We start from the raw sequence: 20311 nt of genomic DNA, 5'->3' as shown, positions 1-20311 counted from the left end.
AGAGATTTTGAGTAAGCGCACCACGGTCCCGTCTGGCATCCTTCTCCATAAGGGTGTCCCGCAGGGGGCGTGAGAGATCTGAGAGAAGCACAGGGCCAATGCCCAGACAAACAAGAACCTGGACAGCAGGTTCAGGCTGACGGACGGGGAGCCGATCCTCCTGGCCTCCCGCCCATAGCCGCATTCTTCAGTGGTGGCTGCGACCTCATATTCTGAGCCATCATCTTCATCTTTCTCCATGGGAGCCACCTCCAGTTAACTTTCCAAGGAGGACAAGGTTCTCGAGTCTTTGGGAAAGTGCAGTTATTCAATTTCAGGACTGCATCTGCTGCAAACCAATGCAGACGTCCTGTTAGCTGCGGCTAACCAGAAGCTGTGCCGGGAGCTCAGGGAATTTCTACCCGACCCCCCCCCCCCTTCGGACAAGCAAGCCTCCTTCGAGGCCGGTCTGGCAGATGCCCAGGCCATTGCGCAGGACCTGATGAAGTCTTCGGTCTCCAACATCGACACAGCCAGCAGAGGGCTGTGCCTTGGTGTCCAGATGAGAAGGACGGCCTGGGTGCACGCCACTAAGTTTTAATATGACGTGCAGGAGCGAATCCTGGATCTGCCCTTCGAGGGGATGTACCTTTTTTATTCGTCAACCAATGATCAGTTGACAAAGAAGAAAACCTCCTCTGAAACCACCAAGTCCTTGACTATCCTGACAACGCCTGGACAGAAATCCTTCCCTCAGTCCCAGGGCGGGACTGATTTTAACCCCCAAGCTTTCTTTGGCTTCAATGGGTTTCGGGACCACAGTACACAGAGGCCTGACAGGTCGCCCAGCGACAACAGAAGGAAGCAAAGGAGGTCTTTGCGCAGGCTTTTCCGCTCCCCTTCTTTTCCCCCGCCTCAGACGCCAAGAAGCAGTGAAGTTAAGGTCAGGGAACATAGCTTGCCTGTGGAGGACTGTTTGGCTCTTTTCCAGGACACTTGGAAGCGTCTTTTCAAAAACCTGTCGATCCTATCCGTAGTCTCCACAGACTTCAATCTTCCTCTTCTTTTCCCTATACAACCTCTCATCCTCTTTGTCAGATTGGGTCCCCAGCTCTTTTATGGGAGGTCCTTTCGCTCTCTGAGATGCTGGTGATAGAACTGGTTCCTCTTTTAGACAGGGGATGTGGGTACTATTCCCGGATTTCTGCGGTACCCAAGAACAACCTAGCTTGCCTGAGTGTCATGACCACTGTGAGGGGGCCCAAGTTGTGCCACAAGCAGGCTCCCACCAGAACCCTGAGGTCCTTAGAACCACTGTAAAAGGGCTCCTGGAGCCAGTCCTGGCGCCTTTGACACCAGGCTCATATGTAGAAAGGAAGGGCTGTTCAAATTAGGCCCCATTTATGTACATGGGCCTTTAAATCCAACATGGAAGCACCCACACAGTCTAATTCTAAGAACCAAGCCATGCGGTCTAGTGTTTTGGGTGTGGCAGGCCTGGAACTACTTTCCCTGGTACTACTTTACCTGGGCTATATAAACCACACCGTGACTGCAGAACACCCTTCGTGTTATTCTGCAAACAACAGCGTGAGGCTCACCGTGTCCAGCTCCTGGTCTTCAGCATCTTCCTGTAATCCTGCAAGAACAAGATTATTCTGTTTTACCTGAGAAAATACCATCCAGCACTCAGCATCTCAACTGGGCTGCAATCTGTGGAAACCGAGAGAAGAAGAAACATCACTCACCTGTGAGTACTAACTTAAGGACCTCCGGCGAACCGCTACCACAGCTGCTGTTCGAACATTGCTACCTGCAATAACGAGAAAGGGAAAAACCAATATTAGAACGCGCGCTCCCAAAATATCTAATTCCATCAGTCTTACCTGAATTCCATCACGCTATGCCACGCTTCCATCCGGAGCACCACAGCAACATATGCAAAGGAAAAGAATCATATTCAGGTTCGCTTTCAATATTAAACAACCGCATAGCGCTGTACTTACCTTAACGGATTCCGGGGGCCTGTTTTTCATCGCGCTCTTATCCACTTGCAGCACCACAGCAGCCTGTGAGGAGGAGAAGAAGAAAACACAGGTTAGCTTTAAAAGACAATAAAGGCGCGCTTTCTCTTACCTAGAAACGTGCCTCTCCATCCGGCACGCCAGCATCAAGACCTTCGCACCTGAAAAGGAGGAGATAAAGACATTAATGAATTCCCGCCATAAACAGAACAAAGACTTACAATTAACAAACCTACCTGCCTACCAGCAGATTCGGGGTCACAGCAGGCCTGGGCCCAAGGAAGGCGTACTGCACCAGTGAAGCAACTCGGACAGCTCACCAACAAACGTCAAGCGCCCCTGCACAAGAAATGCAGGACTGATAGCTCACCCTACAAATAACTAAGATTCATTATTCAGCACTGGGCAACTACGCATCCAGGGTTCCAGATCTCAGAGCCTTCCAGATGCCTCCAGGAATATGAGGAGACCGTAACAAGATTTGTCCTGGACCTGTCATTTCTAAATCTATCTTTACCGGCGGAACGCTTCAAGATGCTTACTCCCGCACACATAGCAGTGTCTCTGTGTGCAGGGGGCTGGATGTGTTCTCAAGGATGCGTACCTGAATGTACCCATCTACCAACCGCATCGGATGTTTCTGCGGTCCACGATTATGTTGCACCACTTACAGTACAAGGTGCTGCCCTTCGGCCTGAGCTTTTGAAGTTCAGGGAAACAACCTTGGGTTAATTATAGATTAACCATTTGGCAACAGGATGGGAGGCGCATAACTCAAAATACTCTTGATATGCGATACAGAAGGCTAGCTTCATTGTATGTATTTACACTGCTTAGTTTGGACATTTCGATGGTCTTCACATCCTCCCACTCCCTTGAAGTTGTATTATTGTGGATATTTGTATGAATCATCTTTTGAATTGGATTGTCTTTAAAACTGCTTATCTGCAGAAGTGGACAGAGCCCACAATTAATGCTTTTGGAATTCAGGGCGAACACACTTGTCCATAGCTCATAAGGATTTAAATGACAGGAGAAGTCTATTGCATTAGGGGTACAAATATGCAAACCCTAAAGAAGTGTTTTTGTCCATAGCTCACTGTTATGTTGGGGACAATGAAGTAAATAAGCGTCTTTACATTTATTGTACCTTCACGGGATAGTGAATTTAAATTGAGGTATTGCATTTTAGTTGCCATTTTAGGATTACTTAATGGTGAATGTATATAATTCACTGTGACATTCTGTACTATAAATATGCAACTCAATGGACTGTGGGGGACGCATATGCTGTTCTCGACGCTACCATCCCCAAAAACAATAGCCCATCATCATTATTAGGATATCTATGACCTCCTTTATAGTTCTACTACCAGGATTGAATGCCATTGGGGCGGGCACATGAAATGGTCTTGCATCTCTTGATGTGGTTCTTGGTGCCTTGCATATGGCTGTTTTTGGTATCAAATGACTACAGGAAATAACAGTGCAAACGTACACAGGAAAGTCTTTGGCTGTCATTATGATAATACCTTTACATTTAGTCTTACAGCCTCATCACGAGTTTGGCGGTAACGCTATTACCACCGCATTTAAGGGTCTGCCAAATCACAGGTTTGGCTGCATTTACCCCCAGCTCTGAGCTGGAGGTAAATGTGCCGGGAATGTGCCGATTTTCGGCGCAGTTACCGTGCAGTAATACCGCCGACGGTAATTGCGCCAAAAATTCTCTATTGGGCCCAATGGGGAATTCCCGTTCCGCAAAACCTCTGAACTGGCCCTAACAGCATCGGGGGTTTGGCGGTAACGGTATTAGCCCTGGCGGTAATACCGCCGAACTCGTGATGGGGCCCTTAGTCTATTTCCTTACTGGAAGTCTATGCATTGCCTGTCTTAGAAACAAGTTAACCCTCATACTTTACTTTGCCATTCTCAATCTATTACCCCACCCCTATAACAATAGGACAGAGTCTATTTCCAGGAAAAAGGGAGGTAGTAAGGGAAGGGTTATATGAAGAAATAATGGGAAGAGTATTTAGTTTTCCGAAGCTCATAATGCAAACTTTCTACCTGGACACAGGTGATCTTTCAGTGTTATTGACTTCAAACTGGTACCCACATTTTCCCATCAGAGAAAGGCCTAATCCTGTTCCCCCATTGACACTAGAATACATGGGTTTAAATGTCCACCGATGTGCACTGGTAGACGCAGTGCTACTTATACAGTAGAGTATTCCCATTGACAAGCAAATAGCAGGAGGGTCCTAAGAGCCATTGCTGTGACTACAGAGCTTACCTCTTCTCTGGCAAGGATTGTGGTTGGCTGCTCCTTCCCAGACTGGAGCGTGAGCGTGGACTGCCTCTCCCTTTTTTCACACATGAGCATGCGTAAATTGCCGAATCAGCTGTTTTGTGTTTATTCTTCTGGTTTTACGTTATGAATATTTCCTTTCTCGTGCTCTGGCTCTCAACAAAAAGCCAATTATACTTCATCCATCTTTATATGGAACATTTTTATCAAATTCACTATGCATGAAAATTGTGCATATTGACTCATTAATCCATAGCTGAAATTGATACTCCTTTTAATTGATCTGGCTGGCATGGAAAAGATAGTGGAATCGGCCTGGCCTTAACTACAACAGGTGTGCTCTAAGTTCACAGTGAGCTTAGAGTTTCCCCTGACCACTTGCACCCAATGGACTACTGATGTGGTAATTAACTGATGCATTAGTGTTGTGATGTACATTTAAATTAATGTGAATAGTATATACCGTCTAGATCAATATATCAGCTGCATGCCAAAAGCAGCCCAGTCACATATTGAAAATTATAAAATGACAGCAATCATTTTGTGAGTGGCATGCTTTATATAGTTGCCTTCGGTTGGCGGGCGTGGCATAGCTAGACTTGGGTGACTTCTCGTGATGTGCTTGCTACTAATTATGTGGATTTAAGGCGCAGTGAAATTGCTCCACTGTATACACTTGTTTAGGAGCTGATGGTCGTTTTATGTGCTGTATCATGACAGTGTCTTCTAAGCACTAATTGCAGCGGAACAAATCCTCTAGATTATAGGTCAATGCCCTCTGATGTCGCCTGAATAAGCAGGCACGTCACTGCTTATTTCCCATTGTATTACATGCAGGGCAAATAAAAAGTAATTCCAAGTTTTAATTTGTTGAATCTGCCAGCACACTAATGAGCAGCCTGTGCAAAAAGTCCCATTTGAATAAACCAAATGGTCATCAACTGAATAGGCTGTAGTGGTGGAAACTAAACATACATTTGGCTAATTATTGTCTATAGTGAAACTAATGGTGCGTTAGGCAAAATTAGTCATTTGTAATACAAATTAATGTGTTTTTATTTTTTCTGCCGGCTTCAGTCCTCTTGGTTGGGCTTTTGTAGCATAGCTTGCTATAGTCTTATCCCCTTCGGACACGCATAATGAAGATTAGAATGGGGAGTGATTGTTGGCAGAGTGCAACTTAGATCGGAAAACCATCCCACCTGCATGAGCGTCGATTAAATAATTAACTAACCGGGCTGCACATGATTGGTTGGAAACTGAGATGTCTTTTCTTTTGATTTCAGAGTGTCATGAACATGATGCATGTTATAAGCATTCCATATTCCTTAATGAAGGTAAATCCCCTTTCATGGATACAGAAAGTGTGCCAATACAAAGGTAAGGAGCACCATTTTTTAATTTATTTTTAAAACAAGCAGTAGAAGAGTTAATAATACCGTGGCCTTTACTGAGCTGCAGAGTCATACCGTCTCCTGCGTTGGTACTGTACCGACGCAGCAGTTCCACATGGTGACCTTTTTGGAAATCGATTGGAAATTCAAGACTTGCCACCAGATCTCCAAATGTGTAGGTATTTTTGGAGAAAAGTCTACAGGGGCCCTCAGCAAGATGGTTTTATTCTAAGTAGCTCCCATGCCTTGCCTTGTGCATCATGTTCATTTCGTCAGTTCCACCACTGAACCATTAATGTCACAGCGTCATAAGCGCCTATGGAAATGGCTTGGGCCAGGATTTTTTGGGGTAAAGCTTTTCGAGGGAGGCTGCCCTTTCTGCAAGATTTTTAAGAAGCATAACGTTTGACATTTCCTTCCAGAAAAGAGGCAGGCATAATTGTTTCAGATTTTTCCAAATAAATATTGAATATAGTAGTAACTTGCGTGTTACGTGATTATGCAATTGTACGTTATTTGTCTTTACAGCAAAAGTCGCTTGTGTGAAATCCAGAGACATGCACTGGGCGCTGGTGGCACATCGAGATCAAAGGGACATCAACCTCTCCTCGTTGCGGATGCTGATAGTGGCGGATGGGGCAAATCCTTGTAAGTGCGGCAGTCACATGAAAGTAGTTAATCTGCATCCCACCAACCATGAGCAGTAGGTCCCTCTCAGGAGGATAGCTGAGGGGCAACGTGCTCGCCTTGAAAGCAAGACGACAAACCAATGTGTATTAAGCACGTTATAAATAACCTATCATATCAGTGTGCATCTCGGCCATACGATCACAGTTGACAATTTGATGCAACATTTGGAACACCAAGAGATTAAAAACCAAACCTTGCCAATGGTTTTTTTATTTTACTGTTCCTGATCCAGCACATGAGCAATTCCTTGGTGGAGTGCTGATAATGGGGTTTACTCTGTAGGGAAGTCTACACTGCTGTTACCAACCCCGCCAGAGAATTACCACATACACGTCTTTAGCAGCATCTGGTGTTGGGAAGATATTTTCTCCTTCCCTGCAATATAGGAAATTAAGTTAAATCTGGAAAAAATACTGCGCAAAGAAGAAAAAACTAAATGAGTCCCATAGCCGCAAAAATAGGAACTAATGCGAGGTATGCAAAAAATGGTTTAAAAGTTTATCAGTAAGTTACACATATATCTGGTTTGATGTAGTTCAACATTAGTTGTAGCTTCTGTTTGACAGTACAATGAGTCTGAAAGAAAATTAGGTGCAAAGAGAGCATTTCTTTTCGGGTTGTCCTTGTTATGACATCTATACAGCCAATGGTGTAATACATGTAATGTATTCATTGTACTTTCCTTGTGGTACTGAGATATTTTAATATCTGTTCAGTTATTTTTAAAACTCTTTGTAAAACTAATTAGCAAAAACGTGTATTGCTTACCAAAAATATGAATTTGTGTCACAATAGCTCCTGGGATGCTCTGTGGCTTTCCCGAGGCCTAACATGACACAATTATAGTAAATGCAATAGTTATTAGATTAGAGGTTCACTCATTTAAAAGTCCATGGTCGTATTTCATGTAATTTCTCGATATAAGGCTCTGCCTTCTGGTGCGTGTTACTTACCAGCTTTAAACACCTTTTGAATGGTTCAGCGGTTTGATTGCTTTTCCTAAAATTCTTTGTACAGGGTCCATTTCTTCATGTGATGCATTTCTCAATGTCTTCCAAAGCAAAGGCTTACGGCAAGAGGTCATATGTCCTTGTGCAAGTTCACCGGAGGCACTCACTGTGGCTATTCGAAGGTAATGTGTTTTCAAAAATCGTAAAATATGACTGCCATCAAACATATTGAGTATACGCTCTTGGAATGTTTCACAATATATCAGTATTTCCACTCTCATAGATCCATCTATGTTAACCTTGCTCTGTCTGACCCATGAGATTCTGGTCCACTAGTGAGTTAAATACGTGTTGTTGTATGTGGCTAGCTGGTTGAACAGAATAGAGATCCTTTCTTGTCAATGTCTGTAGCTAAATGTGATGCATTATTTTACTTTGAAGCATGTGTTGCTCTCTTTAGAGAACCAGTGTGGAATGTGGGCTCTGTCAATGGAAGATTGCATTCCAAGCTTCCCTTTTGTTCCTTTCCCTGTTTTCTGCTCTCACGCCGATTACCAAACATGGAATGCAGGCCCTACTTCTGTGTAAAAGTATGCATTCTAAGCTTCCATTTGTGGTTTTGTAACACTCGGTAAGCAGGCATGGACAAACTCTATCATAAGAGGCCCTAGGTTACCATTAGACTCTACATTGTGCTATGCAACCTTTCTCCCTGTCTTGGGTGATAGTCACCTACCACATGATAGAGCCCTATAGTCCAGGTATTAATGCATCATTAGGCTTCAGTTTTTATCTCAATAGGTTGCTATACCCTCCCATCATTTGTTGGTCAATGGACCTGCTAAGGTACATTATTTGTAGAGAGACAGTGTTTTATCTAGTGTACATCTTTTACCAGTACCATTGCGCAGTTGCCAGTGTGGACAAGCATGTTTCGATATGTTATCTAGAGTGTCAGTCGTAAATCATAAAGGAATAGAAAAACTAACATTAAGTGAAGGATTTGAAAATTGTAGTTCAACTAATAGCCCTGTAATTAATATTGGTCATTGGTCACTGGTTGCTTCTTTGAAGAAATAATGATATGTAGTATTTTTGTTCTCTGCTGTAAAGACTTCATATACAGGATCCTGGTGGAGACTTGGCGACATTTGAAATTCTGCGCTTATGTTAGAATCCCCCCTATATAAAATGTTCAGGGTGCTTTCAGACCAGTTAAGTACCAAATATCTTATGAGAGGCCCTATTCTTAATACTAGTAAATGATAATAATGAGTGTTCCTATATAGTCTTCATTCTAGATTCCTCAAGCTTTTTGGTGCTGTAATAACCGGTATTACTACCCCATTTTCTTTCTTTTTTTTTTAAATGGTGTCCAATTTTCAAAAACAAAAGATTTAACAGATTCATCAAACATAAAGTAAAACCATGTATATACAAAAGTAAATACAAATACAGGGTTTATCATAAAAATACAATAATGCACCATCAGGGGAATTGGCGATTTGGTCGGAAGAGGTCCATAGAAGCTCCTAATTTTAGCACAGGCATTGAGAAACATCCACATAACCTCAGCAGTCCGGGTATTACCCCATTTTCAATGATACTCGATTTATCAACTGCGGCAGGTTGAAAGACTACATGAGCAGGATTTGAATTTGTGAAGTGCAGGCTGCCTTTGTGTAAGAGAGCAGCATTTTACTTGTGAGCTTTCCACCTGGGCATCTTATAAAGAAGCATTCTCTGTACTTGCCCAAGTTCATTGAGAAAGCATTTACCATTCCTAAATTGGAGTGATTGCACTTCTGATGAGCATAAGGAAGGGTATGAATGTGCGTCAGACCGGACTGAGCCAGCATGTCAAGCTATGAAGAGAAGGCTAATCAAGAGGTCAACACGACTGCTAAATAATTAGAAATCTATTTAGGAAACACTTGTCCCCTCTGGGGAACAAGAAAATGAATCAACTTCTGATATCATTTTACTTTCCGGATATGAAACCAAACTGGGTATATGGTTTTAACACAGCACCGGGTATAGGGTTTAGGATTCTTCAGAATAGTGTTGCGTTTCCTTCAGGAAAGTGGCCGTCTATCCCTCCATCGCACTCCCTTTAAAGTGGATCTAGCTCTGGAATTTACAATGTCCTACGTTTCCTCTTTGGCTTTCGTCTGGTCTTTCTTGCAGACTACATGACTGGTCAGAATGTTTTTCATTTGTGTTCTACTGGGCACTGCCCCCCGTTGCCTTGTTTCATCTTGATTAGTGGAGATGTCACACGTTCAAAATCAAAAGATCCAGGGGTTTTCTTGCTTCCCTTTCTCGTGGCAATGGGCAACTCGACAAGTGGGCCTTCAGAATAGGGTGCTTCGCCACCACTGGATGATCCTTCCCAATATCGAGGTTTGGGACAATGTTTTCTGCTTTCTCCCCTTTCCTCCTTCCCAACTCTTTTCCCTCTTTGCCACTAGCTCTGCTGGCTGGTCCCTACTCTGCTTTCCCCTTCTTTCTCACTTTTGCCCCTCCCTTCAACTTTTACCTATTGTGCTCTCTCCTGTCCTCCTTTTCTTCTGCTTTGTCTTTTGCTTTTTTTGCCTCCTCACCACTCCGTCACCCTCTATATTGTACCTCCTCCTCAGTCTTTCTCCACTTGCTGCTTACTTTTCCCTTCCTCCTCTCCACTCTGTCTCCTCTCATCTTCCCTTACCCTCCCTTCCACTCCTCTTCTCCCCTCCAGCCCTTCTGCACTCTTTGCTCTTCTTTCCTTCTCCCCAGCATCTCCTCCACCTCCTTGTCTTGCTCTCTCCTTTCACTACCTCCTCACTGCAGCTTCACTCCCTACTCAGCGCCCCTGTCTCTGCAAATCTAACTCCCACGTTTCCTGTTGGTTTTGCTCCCTTTTCCCCTCTGTGGGAATGGGCCCAGGACATGTAGTTAGTTGAGTGCTATCACATTTGTTCGCCATGTGAGCGTGTCCTGCAATTGGGTACTACTTGGCCAATTACGGATTCCCCAGGTGACACCTCAATTGGCTAGCGGACCGACCTGCGGCTCTAATAGTCTATAATTAATGCATTTGCCTATGAGCCCTACCCATGCGGTTACAACACACGGGGCCTCTGAAATCCATCTCTCAGGTGCAAGACAATGCTCAGACGCCAGTTTCCCCTTCTTCTAAACCTATCCTATCATCCTATCCCCACTAAGACACCCAGCCCTCTTCTGTTGCAGAGCCGTGTGAGCGCCTGGAGACTGGCCTAGGGTGGAAGCGGGGCACGGTATAAAACAACATAACATAACATTTTGAAATTACTCTGTAAGTTGCCTACATCCCTGCAACTGTCAGTGAGGGCCAGTGTCTCCTCTCTGAATGTCCACAAGATTTCTGTGTTCAGACATGCGTAAGTGGGCTCTGCTATGCACTCATGAACCTCTATATCTCAGTGAACCGTGCTTCCTGTGTTGTATTGTGTACTCGCGGAGGCCCAAGTCTGTGTTTCCCCCATGAGGTTGGTGCTTCCAAGACCCCCAAATAGCTTTAAAGAGCTTCGAAGCATGAAGTGTAGGCGGTGTCCCTGGTCTCCAGAGACACCACGGACACATCCCTAGCCACCCTCATTGGCTTCATCGCGCACCATGGAAAAATGTAGCTGCGTTCATTTTTGTATGAGGTCCATAAATAATGTAGTCTTTATCAGGCCCTTAAATCCACTTAGTTATTAGGTTTGGTGCAGAAAACAAACTGCAATGCAGATAATTGCCCAACAAATACCTGTTTGCATAAAGACTAAACCACTTAATCATCAAAAGCATAAAGTTTCACATGATGGTTGTTAAATATAAATCAACATTTACACATGCATTTGTGAAAATTGGAATCACAAATTAAAATAAAGATTTGTTGAGAAACAGAAATACATGCATATTTGTATCTGTGTAAATAGCAGGTAAATTGATATGTGATAAAGATTTAAAATATGAATCACAAAGTTCTTATTGTTATTTTTGCTTAGTGTAGATAGACACAAACTAATTAAAATGGTAGCCCTAGTTTAGCGTATCCAGTGTTGCACAAAACTACCAGTTAGCAATAAATATAAATGACATGCATCATCATTTAAATGATAGTCATCGGGTTTTATTGACACTTTTAAAAAATGTATAAAGAATAGCATGTAATCACATTAAATTCAGCAGCCTGAAATAATTCATCAAGCCATAAAATATCTGTCATAAAGACCTCATCCAGGTAGTGGGAACAATAATTAAATGCGGAGGTGTACTTCTGAAGGTGCAATCCCGGACAACATAGATCTATGCTTTTAGCACCTGGTTTGTGAATTAGGAGTGCATTTTAGCTGATGTGAGGGCTTGGATCAAGGACTTTACCTGATGGTATGGGATCACAACCCAAGTCGCTCAATGGACTCCATGCATCTTCCTGTTCTGCTCGGTGCCTGCTTCCCTTTTCCCCCCATCGTCCACAAGAAATTCTCCCATCGCCACCTCTCGACGATCTGTTCTTCCACCCACTTCCTGCCGCACAGCCTCTAATTTTGAGTAAGATCATTTTGTTCCCTATTTTGGGAAGTAGAGAGTAAAATGATTTATAAGAGTGCAAAAACATAGTTCTCATTCCTAGACTGTGTATTTTTAGGCACACAAAACCTATTTTAATACACAACCATCTTGTAACGCGCACATTGTAGCTAGTAGCTCCTGTGAATTAGAAGCTTCATTATCACAAAAGAGCAGTGTAGCAGTCGCCCTTTTTTTTTTTTGAAGGAAGGTGCTACTAATTCCTCTGGGCCGATCACATCATCTAGAAGTGCACAGGGCAAAAAGGGTCAGACAAATACAAACGTGTTATTCACTGATTTCTTGATTGGTAGTATTAACCTTATTAGGCATTAAAGTAGGCAGGCTGCTTATGTAAAGCACTTATTGCATCCTCATAATGTACGTTCAGTTGCATGGAAGTAGAAGATGCACACTGTAGGTGTTTGTTTTTGAAACAAGTAATTTTAACCTTTAGTCTGTAGTCTAAGCGTATGCTTTTCAGTCATAAAAATTACTTTCTAGTTCATTTTATTGCCAGGTTAGGAATGTATTGATTCTGAATTTGTAATTAAGGGAAAGTTATGTTTGAGATAAGTTATTGGAATAATTTGAAAAGAAAAGCAAGCATAATTGTTTTGAAGCTTTATGCCAAGCAGTTTCTCTTGGGACCTTTCTGTAACCCCAAAGAAAGACTTTTTTTGTTTCTTACAGAAGAATGGCAATTGAGGAATTCCACTGGCGATTTGGCTCAATACAGTACCCGCTTTTGAGTACGTTGATTAGGGGAAGAGTGATGGGGGTAATGAGGGAGACAGCGAGGGGATAGGAGGTATAGGGACTAAGAGTGAGGGCGGAGTGTGGAGGGGTGGACTAGATGTGATTCTGCCATAAAAGAGAACGTTGGAGGTTTTGAGTACTGCTTTACTTTTTGGAAGGCAGGAGGTGGAGCACAGATGTCAAATCATGTTGATAACGTTAGAGTTAGTATAACTTTTCCATATGAGGTTACCAGAAGATTGTGTTTAGTGAAATGCAGGCACCGGGGCAGCAACACATGTGGCAATTGGGCGCTTTCACTCTTGGTTTCCCTCCATGCCTCCCTGTAATCGAAAATAGTTCCACCCTGCCGCGTTCAGAATATCAGTGCTGTACATAGCAGAAACCTGGCTGGTGTCATTGCCAGCCAATGTTCCAGCAGAACTTTCAGTGATGTTTGGGCCAGCATAGTGCTTAAGGGCCTTTGGTCAAGTTTTGTGCTGTAGGTTTTTAGCGTAGGAGTGGTACTCTGATGTGTGGGCCCAGCAACTGTCCATGTCATGAGTACCAGCAGGCTGGTGCAGGGCCTTGACCCTTAAGTAATAGAGATAGTTACAGGTGGTGATTGGGTCCTGGAATTAAAATTGGTTCTATTAATCAGTCATAGTGATCCAGTACTGGGAACAACTGTTCTCCCATCCTGACACAGTATTCATGACCTCCTAGTCCATATCCTTCATTCTGCCTGCTATAGCTGTGTCATGTTGGCCAGCTCTCCATCAGTAGTGTGCAGCCTTGTAGGCTCCTTCCACAGCCCTATTTGATACTTATTATTTGATACATATTACTTAGTCATGGCTTAATGGAATTTCCAGAGAAGGGCAATCACCAGTTGAGCCTCCACATGCTTACTTAGAGGGACATTATGTGGTCATAGGGTTATAAGAGGAGAGGATCACCCTTTATATCATGCCCACTAATCTGAAATCTTTTGCCCACCTAGGGTTTTCTCAAGGCACAAAGCACTCCTTTTGTTTCCACATTTCTTCAGATTTCAGTCCAGTTTACAATTGGAATTCACAATATTTCCTAAACACTTGTGTACATTACTATCAACATGATTTCTTTCAACATGATTTTTCATCAGGACAAGTATGAGACTCCACATTCTTATCAAGAAACCTTTCATATTTGATTACAATTGTTCAAATATCTCTTGTTTATTAAATTGTATAAATATCACTTAACATTTAATTTCTCAACAGATTCATAATATTGTATGCATTTTACTAGGGCTGTTTCATATGTTGTCATTGTTTGATTGTAGAGTGTTCCAAAGGGAGAAAAAATATGGAGGATATGAGGTTGAGTATTGGGTTCTAATACGTTTTTGGAGATACACCATATATGTTTATTTCTCATGTCTTCATGACTTACCATGGAACTACATACCCCCTTGCATAAACAATTCCAATTTAGGGTTCAGTCTGTTCTGTATAGAGCACCCTGCATTAAAAATGAATAACTATATGTTACGGTGGACATTTGGAATGTCTCTATATGAAATACCATTATTGGTTTTTATATATTTTTTGTAGGAAATACTTGGAAAAGTTTAACGCAGGATGCTCTATACTGAACTGATTGAACCTTACATTTTGAATTTTTTATGCAAAGGGCAATATAGTGCCATGGTCATTCATAAAGACATGATATATAAATACATATGGCTTAGCGCTAAAAAATGATTAGAACCCAATACTTGCCTCACATACTCCATCTTTTCTCTCCCTTTGGAACACTCTACAATCGAACAATGACAGAATATATAAAAGAACCTGGATAAATTGCATAAAATATTATAAATCTGTTGGGAAATTAAATGTTAAGTGATGTTTTTGCCATTTAATAAACAAGAGATATTTGAACAATTGCAATCACATATGAAAGGATTCTTGGTATGAAGTCAAGATATGATATCATAGACAGAGTGGTCCGGTGCCATGTCGGTGCTCATTCGTATGTCTCTGTTATCCAATCTAAAGCTAACAATTGTAAGGAGAAAGGAATTGTGAAATCGAAGTGGTCCTGCAACAGGTGAAGCCAAACCTTGTGCACATTCGAAAGTCTTTGATAGTTGATGCTAACTGAAATTAGTCCAAACCCGGCTGATGGAGATTAATTGTATTGAGAAAGGGTTATGAGCCCGGCTGAGGGGGATCCGGGGTGAACCGTGAGTCACCCAAGAAAGAATATCCTACAAACATACTCTTACATCCCGTCCCCTATCCTCCTTACTGCATGGGCGTCCCTTCCAAGGTACGGGAGACGGAACCTTTTTCACCAGAAAAAACCTTATTCCCCTTTAAATTTAGAGGCATGTGGGGGTGCGCCCCTGGGAGCATGCGCTGCCCTGACTCCGCCCTCCTGGCACCACACCTCAGTCTCCTTTTCCGTGTCGACGGGAACAGGCGCTCATGGGTTTGGCTTCGGCCATGTAATTCCATGCGCAGATACTACTTCTCTTCTGTCTTTTATCATGCAGGTACTCAGTCCTCAGGCGTCACGCCCCTCCCCGGCGCATGTCGACTTCTACAGGGTTCAGCAGGTGTCCACCCTGCGACAGGCTCTTTCCGACTAAAGTCCACCGAGCCATCTGCCTATGGTGCCTTGGCCCAGACCACGGCTGGCAAGCTTGTATCGCGTGCAACGCGCTTACCTCAAGGTCTCTGAAGAACAGACTAGCCAGGTGGCGGGAGCTCTTCAAGAGATCGCCTCCAAAGTTGGCTGGAACTGAAGGAGATCTGGCTGGCGCTGAGAGCCTTCCTTTCGGTTATCGAGGTCATCCTCATTCAGACAGACAACTTGACCAGCATGTTCTATGTCAACAAGCAGTGAGTTACCAGATCCTCCCCACTGTGCAGGCTCGTAGTCAGCATGTGGGAATGGGCCCTGGAGAAAAACATCTACCTCACGGCTGTCCACCTGCCAAGGGAATCCAACCTGGAGGCAGACAGGCTCATCAGATTGGGTGCAGACAACTATGAGTGGTAGTTGAATGACCCAGTACTGCAGGAAATCTTCTACAAATGGGGACACCCCCAGGTGGACCTCTTTGCCTCCTGGCACAACAGGAAGTGCCAACTGTTTGCTTCCTGGCAGGGTCAGGGCCCTGGCTCCCTGGGCAATGCATTCCAGATTCAGTGGGATGGAATGACCGCATACGCCTTCCCACCCACACCACTGATACACAGGCTGATATGCAAGATCGTGGAATCTCGCCACCTCAGCATCATTCTAATAGCACAGTGGTGGCCGGCCAGGCCATGGTTCTCAGAGCTGTTCAGCCTCTCAGGGAGGCCTCCTGTTCACCTCCCGACATGCCCAGCACATCTTCTGGCGCAGCAAGGGGGCAGGGTCATCCACCCAGCGCCATAGAAACTAGCCCTCACATCGTGGTTCCAGAATAGTCACGCTAGGATCATACAGGGCTCCAGGAGCAAGTCTATCAGGGCCCAGTATAAGAGCAAGTGGACCAGGTTCTGCCACTGGGCAGACTCTCTAAGTGTATCAACCCCCTGCATGTACCTTGGATGACGTACTCCCCTTCTCGGCGCACCTCGCCCACTCAGGCGTGCAGGTGGACACTTGCCACACTTACTTGGCAGCCATTGGGGCTTACAGAATCTCGGAGGAGGAGATTTCTTCCTCTTCCAACCAGATTGTCAGGAAACATTTGATGGGACACGCCAAACTCTACCTGCCCATCAAGAGGCCACACCCTTTGTGGGACCTCAACATAGTTCTGGGTGTCCTGGCGCACAACCCATTTGAACCAATGGCGTCCATGGACATCACCATTAAGATGGCGTTGCTAGTCAGCCTCACCTCGGCTCGCAGAATCGGCGAAATCCAGGCGCTGGTCGCCTCAGAGCCATATACTACGTTTCACAAGGATAAAGTAGTTCTGCAGACATACCCATTCTTGCCCAAGGTGCCTTCCGCATTCCATCTGAACGAAGAAATAGTGCTACCTACGTTTTTTGCTGAGCAAAGACGAGGCACAGAGAATTCTGCACTGCCTTGATGTCAGGCATGCTCTGAAATTCTACTTGGACAGGAACAAGGGCTTCCGCAAGTCGGTTGCACTTTTTGTCATTTTCGGCGGATTATGGCCTAGGTATCAGGCCTCTAAGGCCTCCATAGCCCGTTGGATGGTCTCGGGCATCAAAGAAGCTTATGAGGGACAGCACAAGCCACTGCCGGCCAATATGCACGCCCACGCGGTCAGAGCCAGGGCAACGGTCATCGCTTTCCAGTGGCAAGTCCCCTGGCAAGTCGTAAGCAGGGCAGCCACATGGGCCACACCTTCAGCTTTCTGCAAACACTACTGTTTGGATGCCGGTTCTAGATCTGCGCACCTCTTTGCACCTCTAAATTTAAAGGGGAAGAAGGTTTTTTCCAGTGAAAAAGGTTGTCTCCCGTCCCTTGGAAGGGACACCCATGCAGTATGGAGGAAAGGGGACTAAGGTCACTGCAGTGAATAACATCATTTGTGGAAGGATCTGAGCCCGAAAGAGGGGGATCCAAAGTGTTGATCATGGTGAATAGTGAATCGCCTGATTTGCATATTTGTGAGAATCTGAAAGAGGAAAATAACTGATCGTTGTGTTTTGTCGCATCAGGCCCTCTGCTTGAACAGACTTTGAGAGCAAAGAGACTTGGGCACAGAAGGCCCTAATGCTAATGATTGAACTGTATCCTCATGCTAAACAAGCCAGAGTCTGTGTAATGCTCGAGTGAACCACCTTGTCCCGTGCTGAAAACGTGGGGAAAGGAAGCTAAACGGCCTGAACATCTTGACATATCATTTTGTGAACACTTCTTTCCCACATTATTTGTATTTAGAGGTAAGGCTTGGCAATAGGTTTATTAGTATAGGCCCCTTTATTTTGACAAGACACCACTAGGACTGTGTTGTTATTATTTGATGATCATAGCTTTCTCCCATCTTTAGATTTAGGTTTAGAAAGGCGCTTTTTAACCCTTTTTGAACTGTGGTCACTTGTGTCTGTCTTTCTGTTAATAGCATGCCTTCCTTACAGGTCCTAGATCTTTACTTTTTAAACCTGTACCTACCTCTACAGAAGTTCAAAATGGTGACACCAGCTCTGATAGCAGAGATGCTGTGTGGGGGAGACTGGACATGCTCCCTGGATTTACCTGTCCCCTTAGGGCAATCTCATCAGCCCTTTGTCAGGTTTCGGGTCATGGGTCTGCACTCCCAATACAACATACTGCCATTTCACCTAAATTCAGCGCTGAGGGTCTTCATAAGGCTTATGAATGCGGTGGCAGCTTTGCTATGGGGTGGAGGGCCATCTGGCTAGTCGAAGCGGGGTCACAGGAGCAAGTCAGGTACTCAGTGGGCTGGCTCATGAGCGCACTCTACGAGCTGCAGTTCTTAATCAACTTCTAGAAGTCGCAGCTACAACTGACACAAACACTGGTGTTCTTGGGACTACAGCGGGACACACAGAGGCAAGTGGTGTTCCCGACGAGGGAAAAGGTGACCACTATCAAGGCCGCTGCAGTTCACTTCATCAGCAGGACTGTAACCACTGTATGGTGGTATCAGTACCTATCGGGCGTGATCCAGCGAGTCTCCTGGTGGTTACCTACACCAGGCTATGAATGAGGAGGCTGTAGATACACCTTTCGGCTTTCTGGGATCACAAATATGGAGCCCAGGTGGCAGCAGTCACCATACCCGTTCATCTGCACCAGGACCTGGTGTGGTGGAGGAAGGAGGCCAACCTCTGTTCCTCCGGCACCAACTCCCTGTGTTTTAAGTGCTTCTCTTTAACAGCAAGCAGGTGGCCGATCTTTCCTCGGCAGGCTCCCTCCTATGGATCAACCTTCCTCTTCGTCTTGAGCCGGATCTCCCCAAATTCCGGAAGCTCCTCAAGACTTTCCTTTTCACTTCTTCTTTTCCTTCATCCTTCCTTGCTAAAACCCCACAGTTGCTGAGTTTGGTGACCCGGGACCTTATGTGTCCGCCTGACCCTGGCCTCTCATACCCATTCGCCTTCAGCCCCTGCACGTTCCCAGCACTTAACTTCATCCAGTGGCCTTTCCACCAAAGGCCTGCACTTACTTTACCCATTTGCAGCTGACCACTTACCTTGGCACTTATTCCCAACTCATATCTCTCTCGCTCACTCTTACTCTCACTCTCACCTCTCTACTCTCACATATGCTCACAAGGCCCAGTAGGTCTGCCTCTATCTTTCATTGTTGTCTCTAGTTTGCATTTGCATGTTCCCTCTCTGCTGCCCTGTGGGCGATTTGAAACAAAATTGAATTGTTGTATAAGTGCCTTACAAATGCTAAATGAATCTCATGGCGGAAAGACGTAGTGGAGGCCACCCTGGGCAGATATGCAGTGCATGGTCAAGGGACGACCAATAGAAACAAATCAACTGGTTGGAAATGATGGTTAGCTGACTCATGCTCAAGGCATTCCTCCCCATTATCAAGAACAGAGTAGTGTGCAGACAACGCTATTGTATTACCTCAACAAACAGAGGGCACCAGATCGTCACCTCTGTTCAGGCTGGCAATAGACATTTAAGAGTGGGCAATTGCACAGGGAATTTGGATCTCGGCAGTGCAATTTCCGAGAGAGTTGAACCTGGAGGCCAACAGCCTCAGGTGTCTAGGCTCTGGCAGTTGAACAAGAAGGCCCTTCTGGCCATTATCAGCAGGCAGGTGCATCCGAACATAGACCTGTTTGCAATGGAGAGCCTGCCAATGGTTCTTCTCCCGGGGTGGCCTGAGCCAGGGTTCCATGGGGGACTCTCTCCAGATTCAATGGGATGGAATGTGGGCTTACGCATTCCCCCCAAGCCCAGTTCTCAACACGGTTGTCAGCAATTTCAGGGATGCCTGCAAGCTGCATTTCATTCTAGTTGCTCCACGGTGGCCAGCCAGACAGTGATTCTCAGACCATCTGCAGCTGTCGGACCAACCCTTGGTTCCCCCTCGCCTGTGCTCGGAGCCTCTCTTCATACAGACGGGGGGAGCGGTGATCCACACCTCCCCGGAGAAGCTAGCCCTAGCAGTTTGGTCCCTGCACAGGTAACACTTCAACACCTCCACTTGTCTCAGGACAACCTGGAAATCATCCAAGAAGCCATGAGTCAGGCTACTCAGAAGTACAGGAGCAAATGGGACAGATTACATCTTCTGGGCCAAAGAAAAAGTAGTGGACCCACTGACTTGCATGCTAGACCAGGTGCTATAGTTCCCGGCTTACTTAGCTAGATCAGGCTTCCAGGTGGACATGTGTCGGACATACCTGGCGGCCGTAGGGGCATACAGGAATTCAGAGAGGTATTCCTTTTCTTCCTCCAACCCAGTGGTGAAAAGACATCTTGTGGGGCTAACCAGACTGTGCCCACGTGTCAGGCGCCCGCACCCAGTCTGGGACCTTAACGTGGTACTTGGTGCCCTGCCGCACAAGCCATTTGAGCCCATGGCGGCAGTAGACATCAGATTAGTCACTCTCAAGACAGTGCTCCTGGTGGGGCTTACTTTAGCTCTGAGTCAGCGAGATTCAGGCTCTAGTGGCTACGGAGCTACACT

General features: G+C 45.0%; 1 protein-coding gene across 5 annotated transcripts in view; it reads left to right on the top strand.

Moving 5' to 3' along the window:
• Positions 1-20311, top strand: part of DIP2C (disco interacting protein 2 homolog C) — a 2321522-nt gene that overhangs the window by 1544887 nt on the left and 756324 nt on the right. For all 5 annotated transcript variants that reach the window (XM_069647998.1, XM_069647999.1, XM_069647996.1 and 2 more), the window contains 3 exons: positions 5601-5694; positions 6237-6356; positions 7416-7530. In XM_069647998.1, the coding sequence (XP_069504099.1) occupies positions 5601-5694; positions 6237-6356; positions 7416-7530 (329 nt within the window). The remainder of the gene's footprint in view (positions 1-5600; positions 5695-6236; positions 6357-7415; positions 7531-20311) is intronic.

Source organism: Ambystoma mexicanum, chromosome 2q, assembly GCF_040938575.1.
Source record: "Ambystoma mexicanum isolate Mex_15411 chromosome 2q, UKY_AmexF1_1, whole genome shotgun sequence".
In the NCBI taxonomy this organism is placed as follows: Eukaryota; Metazoa; Chordata; class Amphibia; order Caudata; family Ambystomatidae; genus Ambystoma; species Ambystoma mexicanum.
The sequence above is the reverse complement of the archived record's forward strand: the minus strand, read 5'-3'. Positions and strand labels throughout refer to the sequence as shown.